This window comes from Apostichopus japonicus, chromosome 22, assembly GCF_037975245.1.
Source record: "Apostichopus japonicus isolate 1M-3 chromosome 22, ASM3797524v1, whole genome shotgun sequence".
In the NCBI taxonomy this organism is placed as follows: domain Eukaryota; kingdom Metazoa; phylum Echinodermata; class Holothuroidea; order Aspidochirotida; family Stichopodidae; genus Apostichopus; species Apostichopus japonicus.
In genome coordinates, this window is record NC_092582.1 from 8,223,972 (window position 1) to 8,245,017 (window position 21,046).

At 36.8% G+C, this 21,046-nt stretch overlaps 1 protein-coding gene across 7 annotated transcripts in view; it reads left to right on the forward strand.

The window, feature by feature from the left end:
• LOC139963361 (potassium channel subfamily T member 2-like) overlaps window positions 1-21,046 on the forward strand; it is a 147,767-nt gene that overhangs the window by 114,594 nt on the left and 12,127 nt on the right. For 5 of the 7 annotated variants that reach the window (XM_071964032.1, XM_071964036.1, XM_071964037.1 and 2 more), the window contains 17 exons: window positions 1,399-1,493; window positions 5,532-5,721; window positions 6,331-6,495; window positions 7,444-7,580; window positions 8,246-8,309; window positions 9,096-9,204; window positions 9,484-9,592; window positions 11,754-11,900; window positions 13,025-13,281; window positions 13,856-13,984; window positions 14,473-14,623; window positions 15,893-16,030; window positions 16,710-16,815; window positions 17,584-17,756; window positions 18,087-18,158; window positions 19,086-19,220; window positions 20,332-20,443. In XM_071964032.1, coding sequence (XP_071820133.1) covers window positions 1,399-1,493; window positions 5,532-5,721; window positions 6,331-6,495; window positions 7,444-7,580; window positions 8,246-8,309; window positions 9,096-9,204; window positions 9,484-9,592; window positions 11,754-11,900; window positions 13,025-13,281; window positions 13,856-13,984; window positions 14,473-14,623; window positions 15,893-16,030; window positions 16,710-16,815; window positions 17,584-17,756; window positions 18,087-18,158; window positions 19,086-19,220; window positions 20,332-20,443 — 2,289 coding nt within the window. Of the gene's footprint in view, window positions 1-1,398; window positions 1,494-2,095; window positions 2,230-5,531; window positions 5,722-6,330; window positions 6,496-7,443; window positions 7,581-8,245; window positions 8,310-9,095; window positions 9,205-9,483; window positions 9,593-11,753; window positions 11,901-13,024; window positions 13,282-13,855; window positions 13,985-14,472; window positions 14,624-15,892; window positions 16,031-16,709; window positions 16,816-17,583; window positions 17,757-18,086; window positions 18,159-19,085; window positions 19,221-20,331; window positions 20,444-21,046 lie in introns of those variants that run through there. The other 2 variants (XM_071964033.1, XM_071964039.1) reach the window with 2 other exon arrangements.

A 21,046-nucleotide genomic window follows, 5' to 3' on the forward strand; every position in this document is an offset into this window, starting at 1 on the left:
TTTTCTTCCCCTTATATCCGCTCCTCACCACTTTACCAGTTTGAAATATTGATCATGAAGTCTAATGCTGATTTTCCCAAATAATTCATATCGTGCCATTTTAATCAACAGTTAATTGCAATTTTTGATGATTCTCAACGCCAAAGTTGATATTAGGTCTCTCATTTCAAACCTTTTTATTCATGAGATTTCACAGCAAATGTGGGAAACAATCAAAAGAGTTGGTTTTGATTGCTAGCTTAATATAGCCTTCAGGCATAAAATTAAAAAATGTACGATGGATTTTCTCACTTTAATGTTGTCAATGTATACCGTGTTAATTCCAAAAAGAAAAAAAAATAGATTACCATAATATGCAACTCTTTCGAATGCATATAATTATAACTACTGTTCTGCCTGGAATGTAAATTTAATGACTTAGCTATGACATATTTATTGTTTAACATTGGCTCACATCGTTACGGTCGAGCAGGTCATTATATCCCTGCTTATATCGATTTGTCTGAAGCAACGCATCGTCAGCCTCGACAACTAATTTATTTACACCTTTTCACACATATATAAAGCCTTCCTGATGGCGTACAGAGGGGGGGAGGATAATGAATTGACTGTGTAATGTACATGTCCTTCCATAAATAACTCTACCATTTTCTGACAGTTTGGACATCCCATGTAGTTCAGCATTGCAACAGTGAAACATTTTGTTTGTCATCAAAATACTTCTTCTGTAAAATGCAACAAAGACAATTTGAAAGTTAATGTGCTTGATCACACCATGGAGGTAAAAACAGACCTCCATGATCACACTTTGGGTAGGTTCCCCACTTGTGTGAATATTGGAGGACTAGTTGTTGTTCCCTGGTGGAGTGGGAGGTGAGATGAGAGGGTGGGGAGGGGGGAGTCTAAGTTGAATTTTTATCCCTTCTCTTCTGAAGGAAATTATGATTTCGATGGGTACCTATTTGACATTTTAACCAGATTTGAAATTAAATAGCAATACAACTTGTGTGATCAGAGCAATTGAAGGACTGTTACCATAACAGCAATTTATCCAATCAAATTTCTGTAGCTTTTTGACCAAATCATGGTTGAGAAAATATTTGCCCTGTAGTTGTCTATGAAAACTATGCTGGAATTAACTGCCTACATATCTCGATATCGTATAAAATCTTGCAGTCCCTACATCCTCCTGGATGCTGATTGAAGGTACCAGAGTAGAAATGAGAACAAATTTGGATAAATTCTGACCTGTGATATGATGCTAAATTAAAGATGCTTCAATTGATAGGAGCTATAAAGCTTGTAAAAATTTCCATTTTTTTCCCAAAAAATTACATGTCAAAAATCTTTAAAAAAAATCAAATCCAATGATATTTTTGTCTCTGCCTCTTCACCCAGTATGATCTTCATCGTGTGATGCAGAAACAGCATTCGGTAGTAACACAGAAGGTGATGATCTTAGTAAGCACCATATTATGCCTTATATTTACAAGGTAAGTTTCTCTAAAATCATCATCATCCTTTTTTGAGTGTATTCTTATTTCTTAATTTACATTTTTCTTCCCCCTTTGAAATAGCAAAATACTCTGCTTTAATTTTTTAAAATTTTTTGGAAGAATATTTTTGTACTTGAAACTTTACATTATTTGAAAATCTTGACGTAGAAAATTAGGGTAAAACTACGCATTCTTTGACATAGGCCAATAGTATATTCCTTTTTACATTAAAATGGTATTTATTGACAAATTTCAATTAATCAAGATTTTAAATGTTTATGCTATAATGGCACCAGAATTTCAAGAGTGTGGATGGGTGGAGGGGGGGGGATTGGTGGGTGGGTTATCACATGGTTGGAAGTGTTAACATGCACCTGTATAAAAGTGAACATCAGAGGCAAATTTAGGGGGATTAACTGCAGGAATAAGCATCATGATTTCTGTCTGTTTGGGGGGGGAGGGTTTCCCCCACCCCCTTGTGCCACCAACGTACCTGACTGGTTCAATTCAAAAGAAACCAAAAATGGATATCACCCTTGTATTTTATCTTCTTATATGTTTGGGTCAGAAGATAACCATGAAATCATCTATAATTCACACTTTTCTCTCTTTCTCAAGATTTGGTGGCAATGTTGTAAACCTATATGTTGTCTGCATGGTACCTGCATCTACTATTTGTGTTACCTTTGGTGTTTTGGTGTTGGCTGTCTGAGAAACTCTCAATCTTTAATCGGTTTGTAAATTGTTTACAGTGCATAAATACAGCTTTTCTCATTTCTTTAGTTTTCATCATTTCATATTGTATGGCATGCAGCACACCTCCACCTCTCAATCCCCCCCCCCCCCCGACTCCATTCTTCACCTCCTCTCTCCTTCAAAAACCATAACTGAGACATATACTATGTTCAATATATATATTAACTGAGAATATAACTGTTATAGAAGACTTTTATCTTCTCTTCATATCTTTCAATCCACCCCCCCCTTTCCCTGTCCCTCTCCCATTCTCACTAGCTCCCTCCTCCTTCACTACCACCTCCTAGTCCTCTGAAAATCCAAATTATTTTGTCTTTCTTATTGAAAAGACACTTTCCTCAATCGAAATGTCTACATATTTAGAACAGCAGCATTCTTAACCGAGAACACGTTTGACAGTTTGTTGGCATTTCTGCATGATAGTTGAAAGGCAATAACTTTTGCAATAACTTCAAGCAATATTATGGTATGAGTGACTGTAGAAAAAAAATATGTCGACAATTTGCATCATTATCAAGTGATTGGAACAGGTATTAAAATAAAAGATCTGTTTACCAGCATTCCAATTGTGTCTAGGTATAACTATTCATGCTGTCTAGGGTAAGCACTTAAAGAATTTGAAATGAACCTGAAAAGTAAAGCATAACATCTCCACAGCCCTGGTTGTCATAGCAACTAGTCTTGTGCATAAAGCTGATTCTGCCTGCAGTGAAATGCATGCTATGAGGGAGGGATGCTTTTTTCAAATCTACCCTGTCAGCTTATTTTATTCTTTGATGCTTGTGATGAAATGTTTCAAGGAGAGCTGGAAGTGGAATTTTTATTTGGTAATATGTTTCAATGAAGCTGTCACTCCTTCTATTCATGTTTTCTCACCTCATTCACCATTGGCCATTACTGTCATATATACAACATCCAATTGTTTATTGTGTATTTATTGTTTACAGCTTTTGGAGGGAGGGGGGGGGGGGCGGTGAAACCTGTTGGTATGGTAATGGAATGTGTATGGTATGCATTATGGAATGATTGAATTATTTTCATTAAAATGACATCACAAACTGTTGCTTTTTTTGTCAAGATGTAGTTTTGTTTCAAAGTGTCAATAAAAATTGTGTCGTTTACGTGTAAAAGAAAACTGTAGTTTTTTGTTCAAAAAGGGGTCTAAAAAAGCAGAATATGAGAAACCAACTTATTGAGATAATTCCAAGGAACCTACAAATATATGAATTCAAAATAAGGTTCTAATTAATTGCACTTAGACACCCTTAAATACTTTATCCAATATAAACCTTTAATGAGGAGAAAATTATTGCATTCCATTTGGTTCTCATTGTTTTATTTCCCAGACAGTTTCTTTTTATGAGTGAATAAAACACATTGAAGAACAAAAAGTAAATGTCAAAAATGTTAAAACGAAGGGGAAAATGAGAATAATTCACAGCTGTTTTCTAATAGGCAATTGTGGTGTACTTCAGATAGCACCATAGTGCAGCTTCCTTTACCTTTACTTTGAAAAGCACTTGCCAAAATATGTTGATAGCTCAATGTTGAAAATAAGTTGAAAATATATCAAAAAATGGGGGGAAGGGAAAAAAAATTCAAAGTAAGTTATAAAATTACCACAAGTAAAATGTCGCACTTACATTATAGGCACAGTGTTTTGTAAAAACAAAGTTACTATGTGAGTAATGTTTTAAGACCAGTGATTTACAGTAATTATGAGCGGCAGAGTGCTTCTATATAATCAATCACTAGTGTATATAGCGTGACAGCTTTCTGCTGGAAATTAAAGTCTTCAAGGTGTAACCTTGAAGAAAGAAAAAATCTAGGTCATTGTTGATTGATAGTCATTGAATGAAACAACTATAAAATAAAGGGAAGGAATCTGCACAACTCATGGGAATAAAAAAGTAAACTACTTTTACTTTTAGTGTGACCTTGACATTAATAACTTGCTTAATATCATATCTATGCTTCAGACAAAAACTATACAATTACTCTGAATTTGAAGAAAGAAGAAACTTTAATACCACCCTTGATATTGATCAGAATATGTGTTAATTTAAAGTACTGGCAATCTTTGCCATACAAATGACATTCAAAAAAAGGAATATTATAATCAGTAATAGATGAACATTATGTGATTTATTGTTGGCCTTCTGCAAAGAAGTAATGATTTTTTGCCCATAAGGATCTCTCTTTGGAAAGTTCACTTTCACTTTAAAAAGGCTTACATTCACTGGAGGCCTAAGCTGTTCATTCTAATAGATGTTTTCATTTGAAAGGTGTGCATTAATCATTGCTTGTGATGAGTTGGTCAGAAGGAACTCTTTTTATTTCATTGTGTGCTGTGAGTTTTTAAGTTATTACATTTCAAAGGACTGCTAAACCTTCTATATCAATTCAGACAGTTACACTAGTGTAAATTCTACGCCTGTTAATCTAATCCTTCCTTAATGGAAAGTTTTAATTTCTTTTCCAATTTTGCAACTTTCCCCTTTTGCATGCAATTAATACACTTCATATTTTTCTGGTTATGTTTTTGTTCAAAATATGTAAGTGGGGACATCTTAGTTTAATGAGTGTCTTGATTGAATAACTTGAGTGATTATTTGAGTGACTTAAGTGAATTATTGAGCAATTATTTTCTTGAGGGAATTACTGATAAGTCTTCATTTTGATAAATTTTTCAAGAAATTGCACAACAAACTGCTTTCAGCCAGCTCTGTCAGCGATTTGCTTAACTTTTATGGAGTATTTATCCTCAAAACAAGATGACAGCTTATCAGACAAAGAAACCCTATTAGACTTGTCCACCAAAATGATGATCAGTGAACTTAAAAAGTAGTTCATAAATTTGATCTGATCCTGAACTTTTTGTTGTCCGGACACTTTTCAAACTTCAAAGTATCATATCAACTACATTTAAATGCCAATTTAGAATATTTTCAAACTATTTACTTCCATCATGATTTGGAAATATAAAATGACAAATCAAGCTAACATGATCTACATTTGTTATGGGACTTTGGTATCAAACAGTATCGATCAATCGGTTCATCATGATCAAGAAAAGATTCCAAATTTGAGTTAAAATGTTGAATTGGAAGCCACCTGATGTGTAAGTTGTAATCCATAAGCCCTTGCGGGCTTCTACCACATTTGTGGTCGCTTAAACGTCGTAAAAATAACTGCTGATTATCAACTAAAGAAATAAAGATGTTTCTCTTGATTTCCCTTCATCCTTCTTCTTCTTCTCCCCCTCCTACTTCCCCACAGTGTGTGTGGTATTCACCATATCCAGAGAGCAGATGGAGATGCTAACGGCATGTCCTTCTTCGTGGCTATCTATTTTACCATCGTTACCTTCTCCACCGTCGGTTATGGGGACATTCAGGTCTACATCTGGCCTTCCCAGTTTTACATTCTTTGTATGATAGCAAGTGCAATTGTTGTCCTACCGATACAGGTACGTTATCTCTACGTTCGTTAATACACAAATCGCATGTTTTTAAAGTCAGAGTTTTCTGTTTATTAATTAAGCTTTAAAAAAAATGGTCACTTTTCCTGTTGGTAAATATGGTAGTACCCCGGCACCGAAATGTTTATAGCAAATTCACCACGAATTAGATATAAAATATCCTCAACGTGCATGAAAATGCCAGTGGCATGTTACATCTATAACCCGTAATGACGAACAATGAGAGTTGTGGTCGTGATTTGTCTAGGCTTTTGTGCAATAATTGTGCGGGTTGGCTCCAGAAAAACCCAATGATTATTAAATCTGATATTGAGTATCCCATCTGCTGGAATAATCCAATGGAGAGAGAAATAACTTTTTTTTGCTGTTATACGTTTATCTTTTTACTTATTAATGCAACCACCGTTTTTGTTTATCAAAAAATATTGGAAGAGATTGCTTACGTGATGATTGATAGACAGAAACAAGGCTGGAATAATCCAGACAGAAACAAGGCTGGAATAATCCAATGGAGAGAGAAATCTGTTTTTTGGTTTCTTTTATACCTTTATCCTTATTACTTATTAATGCGACCATTGTTTTTGTTTTCAATAAAAGTTGGAAGAGATTGCCTACGTGATGATTGAGAGGCAGAAACAAGGTGGCACGTACAGCAGACACCGAGCACAGAATGAGAGGCACGTCGTTGTGTGCTCCACGACCTTGCATTATGATCAGTTTATCGATTTTCTCTACGAATTCTATGCACACCCTCTTCTACAGGTTAGCAATGTTTTATTATTTAATTATTTAATATCTTATGATATAACATTTATAGAAAACGTAGTATTCAAGATAAAACAAAACTGTTAGCAAACTGCTAATATCCACTAAAGAGCCTGCATAAGAGAATGTGTAAAAGTAAGTTGGCCTGACGTTTCGATCATAGCAGGATCTTCTTCAAAGGCTGGATGACAAGTAACAGTAACAGAAGGGACAAGTACACACACAGAGAATACAGATAGGTTAATGAGCATGGTGAACACAAAGAGATAGATGTAAGGGGATCAGTAGACAAGGGATGGAGAGAAGAAAGAATTCAACAGGGGGAAGAGGAGAAGTAGGAGATAAACTGTAGTATAAAAAGTAGTATTTTTGTAAGAATTTTACAAAAACTTCATAATTACTACAAAAGTTAATAACACATATACAAATGATAAATGTAATCAGTCTACATAAAATACTGGAATTGCTTTGAGCAAGTTTATAGATCACATGGATTGACAGAGTATTGTTGCTAAAGTGAATCAGTCGGCAGCAACTTGCTGAATTTGCTGTTTATCAATTTTTGATGTATTTTCGATGTCAAACTTCCAAAACAGTTTCAGGTTTATTAACTTGAACTAGTCAAATTTCATGTAATTTCCTGATGAAATCAAACTTGGTTAACTTTAAATTTTTTAATTTTTTTGAATCTTAAAATGTTTTTTTCAGAATCTGAATCATAGTCACTAATTTATAACTCATGGAGAAAGCTTATGACCATGGTGTCTGAATTTGATCGAATGGATTCTTGGTTTGAGTTATACCCAGCATTGTCTAATAATAGTACTTTGTTTACCAAAACACAGATGGATACTTGATGACTCAGGAAAACAGACATTGAAAGTCAAACTTGGTGACAAAATGGATCTTCTTAAAAATTTGCTTTTTTTGCTTTTTGACCCACAGGATTATTTTGTGGTGCTACTCTCACCTTGTGAGTTGGACCTGAGTCTCAAGACGTTACTCCAGGTCCCTCTCTGGGCCCAGCGTGTGATTTACATTCAAGGTTCTGCATTGAAGGACCATGACCTGAATCGGTGCAGGTACGTATATTGAGTAACAATATGGAGCCAACCCTAAGGATTAGAGATGTAAGAATAAAAACCTACTTCATGTTCTATCAGTAATAGAATAATTTGTTGTTGACTTTAATTGATAGTTATTTATCAAGTTTAGACTGTTATGCAGTTATTTTTACACAGTTTGTTTTTTTTGTCTTTCAAATATAACATGTACATTGTTAATTGGATGGTTCGTCAATTATTACCGGGCTTTGGATAAGTAGGTAGGAATCTTGAGGTTGTGGCAATCTGTAGTTGTTGGAGAATTCGTTACGGTGACATTTTAAGAAAAGTATGTTTTTCAATGAAAGAGTAATATTTGAGTTTACTCTTGGGTATACCAACTCAAGGAAAAGTAACTTAATTTCTGAAAATGTGATAAACCTTTATATAGTGCAACTTTTCACTTTGCTGAATTATCCCATATGCAGATGAAACAAGTGACCCCAAAGTCATTGGGCCTATGTGAACATTTCCAGACAAGATGTACCATCTGTTTGGGGGTTGTCCTTTCAGAACTTAATAAAATGGGGGAGCCAGAGGGAGGATTTAGGGTGGGGCATACATATGGTGAATTTGGGTTTCAGAGGGTGTTAATCTGACAATTTTATTTCCTCCTTAACACTTGTCATACATTTTGTTTTTAGGATGGATGATGCTGAAGCATGTTTCATCTTAACCTCGAGGAATTCAATGGACCGAGGAGAGGCGGTGAGTCAATCCACAAATACTTTTTTTTTGCTGTGATATCCTTTTGTGTCCTTAGGTCAAGGAATATATGTAGTTCTTTCTTTCCTGTGTTGATTCCTGTTTATGTCAAAGATTGCTATGATGTCCTGATAATTATTATGAACTTATCTTTGAAGAAATATGCACAGGATGAGATGAAAGAAAGCAAATGGGAGAGAATCGATTCATTAATCAGAAAGATATAATGTTTGACTCTCTTAGAACTGAAATGGAGGAATTTGACAACAACCTCAGAAACAATTATATTATCTCTTGTTATTAGAATATGAAATTACCTCTGCAGCATTTACTCATAACAAAAAAATCCATAAAATATGTAAATAATAATAATAATAATAATACATAATTTTTATATAGCTCCAAACAAACTATGAAATAATTCTCGTAGCGCATAAAAACATGAATGTTTCTCAACGGTTGAAGTTCAATGCTAGCCTGTTTTCCCGATACTCCCGAAACACAAAGTTAGACTACTTGTATCAAACTTCAGTAATATTTTGCATAATGTTTGTATATCTTTCAGTATTAGATACCCATATTAACATGTTTTCACATGTAATTAGACCCATGGTTGCACATTTTTACCCCTAGATCCCAGGGACTAACTGGCAAATCTAATGGACTAGCCTTAAAGATGTTGGTCAGGACTTCTTTGAACCTACAGTAAATATTCATGCAGTGTAAGTTGCTCTAATGTAAAAAGCAAATATTAATATTTTCAAAATCTTTGACTTCTTGTTATTGTAGGACCAACAAGCTATTCTGAGGGCTTGGGCAATCAAAGATTTTGCCAGGCAGGTGCCTCTTTTTGTACAGATGCTGAAACCAGAGAATAAATTCCATGTACAGTTTGCAGGTAAATATGATTATATACCTTACAAGTAGCTTTCTTGTGTTGGTTTTGTTAAAATTAACATTTCATATTTTGCTTTGAATACTAATGAAAATGTGTCTGTTGAGGATGATATTTCAAGAACTAAAAATTATATTCATAAGTTACTCTCTGCTTGCAATGAATGCAGGAAAATAAAATTCTAAAGAGATTGGAAAATTTCTCACTTTCAATCATATACATAATATTTCATTATTCTATATAGCTTTTGCAATCTCTTACACATCAATTTTTTTCCTCCAGAATATGTTGTCTGTGAAGATGAATTTAAATATGCCTTGCTTGCCAACAATTGTCTTTGCCCGGGAACCTCAACGTTTGTGACTCTGTTGATTCATACCTCGAGAGGAGTGTAAGTATTATATACACATCAGTTTAATACTGCAGGTTGCTATTCTTAAACACAATTTAACCATCTGCATTCTATCTCTAAAAATACACTAATATTTTCCATTTCCATCAAAATTCACTCAACTTGATGAATAATACAGTATCCGGTTTGAAACTAGAGTCGTATTATCTTCTCATCCCAAAGTGTGCAATTAGCTAGCATTAATTAGTCTCTACATTAATGGCAGTAAATAACTTCTGACCTGATTTTTAAATGCAACTTACTTGATGGTTTAATACTAGCTTCCACCCTAAGTTAATTTAACTGATACATCGAAGCATCACAGTTGTGTTTATTTCAGATCCTGCAGCATGTATTGATGCTGGTCTATAGTCTCGCTTGAAGATGTTCCGGTTCTCACCAAGGCAGAAATGATCTTGTGTAATTTGACAAAGCTATTACATTAGGGACTTCACAAAGATCTTTATTTGGCTTGGATAGTCAGAAATTTAGATATTTATTTATGTACTTTTCAGAATTGAAATAAACTCACACAAATTGACAATTCTTCAAGATAAAAATTAAGTGATAACCAAGTGTAAAAATTACAGATACTCTTTAAACCTGTTAGTCATTACACAACGGGAGTAAACTAATGATTTCCGTTCTATTATGGATACTCTATCGATTGATTCAGTGTCACCATGGCAACCGAAACAGGTAGTTTTAATATGAAATAAGTGTAACTTAGCATTATTGTATGATCACCATAAGGTAGATAGAGCTAAACAAAAGAGTAGACATTTATGAAAGCAAGTAAACCACCCCCCCCCCCAAAAAACAAAAAAACAAAAAAAATTTGTCCATTAGTCTATATTTGGAACTACTAGAGTTGGTTTAGAATCAATAATTTATATTCACACAGCATTAAAAATTTAATTTTTCAAATTAAAAACTTCTTTCTTGATCATTACATACAGCAGAAAGTAAATTTTGGTCCAAAAATGTTTCGTTCATGCAGAACTATATTGGTAGAAAAATAATTTGAAGAACAGAACAACTTGAATATATGAATATTAAGAACATTAACACGAAATGCAAAAACCAGTCCGAGAGAGAGAGAGAGTCAGAAGATTGGAATTGATTGTCGGCTGCAGCTGATCTCCTTTAAGTCTTTGTATATTTCCTGTACATTTCCTGTTGTTTTACGCTACTTATGTAAATACTCATCCATCAAGAAAACCTGCCCTGCAGCTCGGCTTCATCAGTTCTAGACTATATTAAAAGCCATCTAATGTCTATTTATGCTCTTATTAATGCAGTGTTTTTAAAATTATGCGATGGCTCAATTGTTCTCTTTCATGTTGATGTGCTGGTTGCTGCTGCTTTTACACTGCTTCGGGGGATATGGAAGGGAGGTGGAGGGGGGGTGGATTTAAAATGGTGGAGAAATTTTTTTTTTTTTAATTCACCTAGTTTCTGTTTGAGATATAAATACTTTTCACAAGAAAGTAGTAATTGTGTGAACATGAGATGGCCCTCATAATTATTTCTCGCTGTTACACTTATAGTCACACACCAGTGTACAATAAGTGGTGTGGGCAAAGGTCCCCCCTAACCCCCCCCCCCCACGTCCTCCAATGAGAATTGCATTCAACAGCCACACCCCTATTTCATAACATTCTTTGATCTGCCAATGGCCCGTCCATTAAGGTCATTCCCAAACATTATCTGTCAGGCAAATTGAATTTTGCTCCTCACTCCCCCCCCATCCCCCACCTCCATACCTTTGAAATCCATGCCCCTCCATGTACATACATTTTAATCCAATGTTACTCCATAATAGTAAGGAACAGAGTTACAGGGAATACATTATATCTGGTCACATAATCATACTTTTGTTACTTCACTCTGTACAGCTCTGCAGTTGATCAGAACCTGTTATTCCCAACAACAGTGACAATTTGTAGCTGTTGTCCTCAGAAACTACAGAAGATATTTCCCAATAATTCCTACTAATTCTGACTGCATTGAACCAACCGTTTCTAAGCTCAATGATTTATTCATGTTTGCCTCGATCCTTTGATTAATAATTATAGCTATAGATTTGACCTTTACATATAGCAGCAGGCACAAAAAGAAAGACTTGGTCAAGTTTCATTCTATTATTTTTATTTTCCAGAGAGGGCCGTGACACGGATACCTGGCATCATATGTACGGAAAATGCTCGGGAAATGAGGTCTACAACATCACTTGCGGGTCAAGTCGTTTCTTCGGAGAATATGAGGGCAAGAGTTTCACCTTCGCCTCTTTCCACGCTCATAAGAAGTAAATTTTTGTATTTTATTCTTTCTTTTACTTGAGTAGCATATATAGATAATACAGGAGGACTTTGTCCAGAGAATATGAGGGGAAAAATTCACCCATATAATAATAATAATATATATACCAGCGATAGGTCTCAAAGCGCTTTACAGACGTTATATTACCTCTGGTAAATGGTAACCTGTCCCAGAGACAATTCCTCCAGTCGGCAGCAGTTATATACTGCGCCCAGTGACAAGTTACCTCACAGGTACCCATATAAACCCCTGGGTGGAGAAAGGCAAGTGAGATAAAGCATCTTGCCTAAGGACACAACGTAATGAACTAGGCAGGAATCGAACCAGCAATCTTTGGATCACGAGTCCGAAGCCTTAGCCAATTGGCCACCACGCTCTCAATCTAGTCCATGAGGCTCTAGCTACGACGGCGTGCATAGGATTTCAAGGTTATAGGGGTTGAGGGGAGGGGGTTGCAAGGGGACAAAAATTGACAATTTCCTCTGTTTGAAGTAGCTAGGGGCATGAACCTTTATGGAATGGCCTGAGGCAGAACCAAGTAGTGGGCATCATCCTGGGATTCTTGAAGCCGGCTCCCATGTGGGGGTAGGGGATGGAAGTGTGAGTTTTCATTAGGTCATTCTGAGGCATATTTAGACTGTTAATTAGGTCAACAGTTAGATCTTATTGCAAATATGTGTTAATAACTTCTTTTGAATCTTCATGACATTGGGAGTGCACATTCCCCCACCCCACCCCTTCGTCTCTGCTTAGGGCTTCCTGGGCTAGAAGGTGTGGCCTTATTTTCTCTTGACTAAATGTCAAATTCTTCAGACTGAATGCTTTCACCCAACTGACAATGGAGGTGTCCTGCTATCCCCTCTCCCCCACCCTCCCCTCCCCCACCCTCCCACTTCCTTAGCACATACCACTCTTTAGCTACTAATTCATTACTTATTCAATTGTGAGCATCTGTAATGGAACTAATACAACAAACTAAACATGAAAATGGAGCTTGTTTAAACTATTAAAGCTGATCACAATTTGAGAGCAATGAAGGCAAACAGCTGCTTTGAAGGTTATCTTAATTTAAAATTTGATTTTGTTTTTCTTTTCCTTTCCTCTCACCAGGTATGGGGTTGCCTTAGTTGGGCTTCAAAAAGCCGAGCCCTCCGCACGGATTATGTTAAATCCAGGACCTAGACATATCCTGAAAGCAACGGATACCTGCTTCTACATGAACATAACTCGAGAAGAGAATTCAGCTTTCATCTCACACAGTCCAAAAGATGAGAAACAAAGAGAAAAATGCCTGATTGGTAAAGCTAATGACCACTCACCATCTGACGGTGACCCATCTGCCTTTCAGACCGCAATTGCTGGTGTTGGTAAGCTCGCTGCTTTTCTGTGAGATATATAGGGTTCCATTTGACATGCACTCACCAAGACCCATCATGATAGCATAAGTCCTTCTCTCGTACTCCTCGGAATAAGGGGAATCCCACTTTCTCTCTCTGATGTACATTTCGGTCGCTTCTCTACCTTAAATGAATTCCTCCCAGGATTCCCGTAGTTTCTTCGTTCAACTTTCTTTTTGGGAATCTCAATAGTCTGTCATTTTCCCGTTTGTACGTTCTGTTGTATCGCTGTCTTTGTCTGGTCCTTCTTTACCTATACTTCCTTTTTCTGATCTATGAATCTTTGCACATGAAAAAGATTGAAATATAAGGTTGAATTCAACTATGAGGTACTCACCCCTTCCCCCCCCCTCTATCTCTCTCTCCCTTCCCCCATGCCCTCCCCCTCATCCCTAACCTTCGCATCCACTCCCCCTCATCCATAACCTTCCCATCAACCATCATACCGATCTTACTATTTTGTATCTGTTATCTTTGTCATATCCAACACTCTCAAGTTTCGATGGATGTGCCCTAACGTGGCCTGTCACCTTTGATCTCACAGGTACAATAGCACTTGAGTTGCACCATATTGGAGGCTCTAAGAGTCCAACCACCAGTCCTCACCATGTTCCCAACGCAGATAAAGAGGAAGATAAGAGTCATACACCACCCCTCGGGAGATCAGCTGCAGGTAAGAATTTAAAAAAATTAACAGCAAGTTCAAGAAGTAACATAATCAAATATATTTTAGTTTTTTTCCATTAGCCTCACTCAATTTCCCCACAAAAAACCTAATACATCGGCACGGTGCACACAGTACCTTGTATGGTATGGATCCAACTGGGTAGGAATGAGGGTCAGAGGTGAGCCAGGGCATATTTCACATATCTCGCTCGATTCATTTTCTCTGTTTTTAAAATGTGACACCTTTTGTATGCATTTGATATTATATTCATTTGTGATAAGCCTACACACCTTACACACCCCCCTCCCCCATATCTCTCCCAACCAGTAAGGAAATGGTCTTTCAAATATCTATTTTTTTAATTTCTTACCTCACTTCATGCTATCCAGGAAATGAAAATATATAATTATTTTCAGTTATTAATTTCTATCAAGGTGTTTCTATTAAAAATTATTTTATTTAAAAACACTAAACCTATTACTGATGTTTCACAGAGGGCCTTCATATAAAGATGCCATCACGGTCCTCTGAGATTGGTGGAATGGATAATAACCACCTGATGCCCCCAAACATGGATGAGCAGGAACCGCAGAGGTTACCCATCGAGTTACCGCCAGAAGCGACAGGTTATAGGAGAGAGAGAAGGTATTTATTAATACTGAGATTTTATCTTTAACATATGTATATAGGATTGATGGCAAAGAAATATTCGTTTTTCACTTACCTTTTTTTGGTGTATGTGGGAGAAGTAGTCAGTAGTTTGTCAGTTTGGAACCATGTGGAATTAGTGGCGGAGCGTCCATACAGTCAGAGGGGGCAGATACCCCCCTGACGGACTCAAATGGACTGCTGGCGCCCTTTTCAACTTTTTACAACTTTTTACTTATTCGTGATTAATGACTTTTTTAGTGCGCTCTCAAATACCTATTGACATTTGTCACATTTTGTTGGTGTAATTTTCTGACAAAATGGCGGTGACACCTTTTTATTCTTTGTTTATCTGCAAATTAGCAAGGCCTGGAAAGGGTCATTTCCGGCGATATAGGGATTATCTTTACTCAAAAATTGTCTGTACGCTCCACGCCAACCTGTGGTGGCGCTCCGCTTAGATAGTGTCGAAAGCTCCGCCACTGTGTGGAATGATATGTACTTTTTGAATATGTGAGGTTGAAAAGCAGTTTTCATTTAAAGGATACCTTGGAAATTGTGTTTTATGATATATTGTGATCATTATCAATGTAATAATACGGTTGCATTCTTTACCCAAAAGATTGATGAGGTGCTTCTGATATCATAAATATCTGAGTTTTGGTCAGGTGCTGATCCAAAACTCATCATCAGCTCTTAGCGAGATATTACTTTGCCGTACCCATTTTGCATTTTCAATATGTCAGTAACTTTTAATTCAGAAATACAACATTTCAGATAAAGCATGTCTTTTGTATAAAACTTAGACACCTCATATAATTGGCTAAAACTCTTCTAATTTTAAAACTCACTGAAATTTCGATTCTATGTGATGTAACTTGATTTTGACATCAGTTTGCTGTTCTGTACCATTTAACAAAAAGAGTAAGGTTTATGCCATGTGGACATGTACCCATTGGCAAATAGAACGACCGCTACCAGGTATTGCATATTTTACCCATGATATATTGGTCATCATTGGTCATTATATACAAATTTTGCTGTCGAGGTTAGAAAATAGAACTTATTGACTACAAAATGCTCATGGCAAATATTTATTTCATATCTAAAGTACCTATTGCTGGTCCCTGCAATACCCGATTTTTACTCTGTAGCTGGTTGAGAGTTTTGTATTTAATTTTAACTCTTTGATTAAATTAGCTTCTAATTGGTTTGTATTGCTGTTTCCTTCTGATCAAGAAACTTGATTTTTTTCCTTCTCATCAGACCATCCATCATGCCTGTACAAGAGGTTATGTCGTCGGACCCAGAGGACGACCAATTAAAGGATGAGAAGCCACTCCACGCTCAGAAGCAGGTCGCCATAGAGGCAGAGGATGTCTCCATCTGGGACGAGGAGGATCCGTAAGTTCTCTCATCGTAAGAGCCATCTGTCACACACTTGATCCCCAAAACGTGACAAACGTGACATACATTGAAAGCAGACTTGCTTCATCACTTAGAAACGTATCACATCATCTTTCCCCAACAGAACCACTCAAGTTTCTGTTGTAATGTATGACACCAATTATTTTCTGTGATTAATGATGACCAGTGACAATGTTGACTCTGCTAGTCGAGCAAAGTATTTCTAAAGTAATATCTGATCTGGAGAGAATCAAACGTAGAACTCGTACGGAAATTTGAGTCTCTGGAAAGTATCAAACATCTGTTCTGGGAATATCGCACGAACACAGTCATTAAAGTTTTGTTTGGCGTAGTACGTGAGAAGATGTATATTTTAAACAAGAGAAGAAGGTGTTTTGAAGTTGAGAGAAACATGATTCCTCTATCAGCTTTAACCTGCACCTCCTACAGGTGGATGAAGGAGCTACCTACTTCCCATCAGACCCTACAGTGACTTATATGCTCCTTCCATATGCCTCCTCTCCTCACGACCAAAGGCATTGGTAGAAATCTTTGTCCAAAAATTTCATAAATAGAAAAACTCAGAGTTTGTAAATCACAAGATGTAAGCTGCTTCAATTGATATAAAAAAGCCACACAATTCCTCTTTTTGCTGTCACATGCGCTTCTTTACCAGGTGGACGAAGGGCCTACCTCCCATCACACCGTACATCGGCTATTCTCCCTCCTACTGTCACCTCCTCTCAAAACCAAAGAACATCTGCTGTCTGGAGTTGGACCAGGTAAAATATTCTTTACTTTTAGATGATCTAACCTCTAGAACCGTCTTGATCTTGGCTTTGGTAGATGAAGTCATTATTGTATTAAAGAATCATAGATGCGGCTCTAGTACGGCAGTTAGTAGAGAGGTACACCATGATACAGAGAGACACCATGATAACATCACACCATGATACCATGATAGAGAGGTACTCCCTCTGGATGTAGTTAGCTTTAAAAGTCAATAATTATATTTGGTCCGAAAATGTTAGAATGAAGTGAATCCCACTAGGTGCATTGGTTAATTATTTTGCCTACGTTTGAGAAGATAACTTCTTTTTGGAGAGGAAAGGAAAAATACGTGGGTGGGGGGGGGGGGTGGAGGGAGATGGAAAAAGGCAACTAACACACAAACAAATAGTTATGGTTAGAAAAGGATTTTATACCCCAAATGGACAGAATGGCAGCAAGATTTCACACTTGTTGCCCACCAATGGCAGTGGTGAGAGGGAGAGAGAGGTGGGGAGGGTGGGGTGGGGGGTGATGGGGAAGAGGATGAAGGTAGGAGGGTCATTTATTTTAGCAATTCTGTTGATCTCTCTGAATGAAAAAATTGAAGAATAGAAAGTATTTAATGCAAACAAAATAAATTATTAAAAAGTGGACAGAAAAATATTTTTTAAGTTCAGAATATTTTTTTTAAGTTCTATCATAATTTCGAAATGATATTCACGGTAAAAACAGATTTCCTCAATTTCAACCCTGTTTGCTCTTTCTTGATCTTGCTGCAGCCTTGTGAACACAGCAGTTGGAGACACGCCGCAGAGTATAACTGGCCTAACAATAACATCATCCTGGCTGCGGAGTACGCCTCAGTCGCGATGGTCGACTTTGTGGTTCCGCTGCGCACCCATTGGAGACCAAAGCACAGCCTCAAACCTATTGTCATCATCATTGAGAAGAGGCAAGCATATTAAAAATTAAATAAAATACAAAACTAACCCCTTAAATTATTGATTATTATCAGGATCAGGCCCAAACACCGCTCTTCTGTGACTTAAATTCCTTTTGTCTTTTCTCATTATAGGTGGTGTTTAGTTACAAAAATATGGTGCAAGGGAGAATTTAATTTGAGGGAACCTTTTACTGATATTAACTTTTCGTGCATTAAATAGTATAAAAATTGGCTGCCTTGCATGAGTTATGTTCAAATCGTATACTTGCACATTTTTAATTGGTATTAAAAGTTTCTTCCCTTATATAGTTTTTTATTCCTCTGACTTCCCTTCGACAGGCCTGACACCTGTTTTCTGGAGAGCATGGCTTGCTTTCCGATGGTCTACTACATGATGGGATCTATTGAAAAGTAAGTCATGTGAAGAAAAGTTTTTGATCTTAAATTATGTCTGGCAAATCCAACCAAATTAAGGTACTGTAGTTTAGCATTTTTAGCAATCAATACAGGATTTTTAGCAATCAACACAATTAAGGAGTGTTAGCTCAGTGGTTTACGCCGGTGCCTTGCAATCATAAGGTCCAGAGTTCGAGTCACTCCAAGATTAATGTATGTCGTCCAGTTACAGAGTTGTTGACAATTGACAATTCATAATCATGGACGTTAAAGTATGAATCTAAGGAACTGACTTCGGTCAGCTTGCGGCTTTGATAAGCCAATGAGGCTTCTTCGCGAGTTCCTGCTTGCAGGAGGATCTAATATACATACAATACAGATGTATTAAATTTGGTATTTTAATATGAAGGTCCCATTGCTTACCCCAGTCCTCTTGCAGTTTGTTGAATGTGTCTATTGCAGTGGAGAGGAATAGTGAAATTGACATGACTGCTCTAAGTTTTTTTTTAATTTTATTATTTCCTCACACATTTTTATTATCTATTGCTACAATGATCACACTCAGGGGGTAGGAAGCTTCCAAAAAGTGGGGGGGGGGGCACAACATCAGAGGGGCACCTTCTCATTCCACAACTACCACTCGTTATGCTATAACCGATACACACCGTCCAAATCACTTGAATATACATGATGTGTTAGTATGCTATCAATACTATTATGGTGCATGTGAATAATTAAAATAAAATATTAAAATTAACAAAGGCTTAAGATATCCAATAGACAGTTTGTCATCAAAGGGGCAAATTTTATTTGCCAGTAGGGCACATTTGCTAGTTTGGAAAAGAGTGGGGGGCACGTGCCCCCCCCCCCGTCTCCTAACCTACTGATCACACTTCACCATCCTTGAGGTTTAATTTTTCTTCCTTGCCTCCCTCCTTGCAGCCTCGATCACATGTTGCGGGCTGGTATCCTGCAATCAGATACCGTGGTCGTTGTGGACAAAGAGAGTTCCAAGCTAGCCGAAGAGGAATACATGGCAGACGCCAACCAGATTGTTGCCGTACAAACACTATTCAAGTGAGAGAAATATAGCAGACAGTTGCGACAGTTTTGTAATGCTAATACCTCTCTAAACTGTCCTCCTGTATCATTCTTCAAAGCACTAGTATTGACAGTACAAACAGTTCCTAACCTATATCTGATAGAAACATGATATTCATACTGCTTGTACTGACAATACGAGTGCTCTGAAAGCGAGACATGACACTACGGTATAGAAAAATTGTCTCAACTGGGTGGAAAGAGTCATACATATACATTAATAACATTAGACTAAAAACAATCACATTATTTTATGTTTGTACAAGTTTGTTTGTTGTTTTCATTTAGCTGTATGATTCATATGAACCACAGCACAGGGAACCCCAACAGAGATTTGAGATTGGGAGTTAAAAATCACATTAATGTTTAATGTCAATTTAAAGTTCTGCCTATGGCAGCACAAGTACCAAGTGAAAATAGATAGCTATAAATTATTCCTCCCCCCTCCAGTGTCAGATGGGGGGGGGGGGCTTGGTAATACTAATCCAGAAGTTTTAGCAGTATAGTCTGTCTTACCAACAAGTAAATTTATTTATATATGTGAAGTTCTTTTCCATCATGAATGTGGTTGAAAACTTCCAGAGTAACCATTTGATGATTTCAGGGATTTCTAGTCAGCTAAAGGTTTGGATCAGCACCACTCAAGCATTATCAGTATGCTGTATTGGCCCCAAATATGCTAGATATTCAAATATGATCACCTTTGGTCAAAATTCATAAACTGTTGTTTATTACAACTTTCGAGGAATTTCCTCACTGCTACGTTCAGTCATCTTGTGTGTTCCTTAATAATGTCTGAGAACAATTTGGAGAGCAAAAGACCTCCAGGAAAGTACTTTTTGAAAACTTCTTGCAATTATAGCATGCTATAATTTGGGGCCTATACTGACTACCTTTATATCTCAGTATCTTTTAAAGTGTGTAACAGACAATCCCAGTGGATTCTACAATCTGCAAAGTGGCAGGAAAAATGTGAGAAAGTTAGCTTCAAAACACTCATTGATGCGTTAAAAAGGGAAAAAAAGCCAGATTTGGTAGCATCCACAGCTGCTGAGATCGAATATCTTGAGTTTTCTCTACATTCCAGATTGTTCCCACATGTGAGCATCATTACAGAGCTGACCCATCCATCTAACATGAGATTCATGCAGTTCAGAGCAAAAGATTCATATGCACACAAAATGGCTCTGAAAACTAAAGTAAGTAGTGTATCATTCTAGATATAAATTGTGATTCAAAATCGAGGTTCAAGTTTAGTATGAAAGAACATGAATTTCAGTGAGAAATGCAGACCCATGTACCATATATCCCCGATGTGATGGAAACAAATGTGTTCCTAAATCACCCGTTTTTATGTGTATCCAGTTTGGTTCTCTACGCCCTCTACGTCACTTTGACGGTAGAATATATACTTTCAAAAGTTATTTTGCACCTTGAGAAAAGCCCTCTGGTATCCATTCTTCATTGTTATATAAGGCCTATACTGATAGCATCAATACACTTTACTATCAGAATATATACCTAGCTATGCCAATGTTAAGTCATATAATTTCTAAAAATGTATGCGTGTATGTATGTATGTATTTTAGATCCTCCTGCAAGCAGGAACTCATGAAGAAGCATAATTGGCTTATCAAAGCCGCAAGCTGACCGAAGTCAGTCTCTTAGATTCATATAACGTCCATGATTATGAATTGTCAATTGTCAACAACTCTGTAACTGGACGACATGCATTAATCTTGGAGTGACTCAAACCGCGGGGACCTTATGATTGAAAGGTACAGGCGTTAACCACTGAGCTA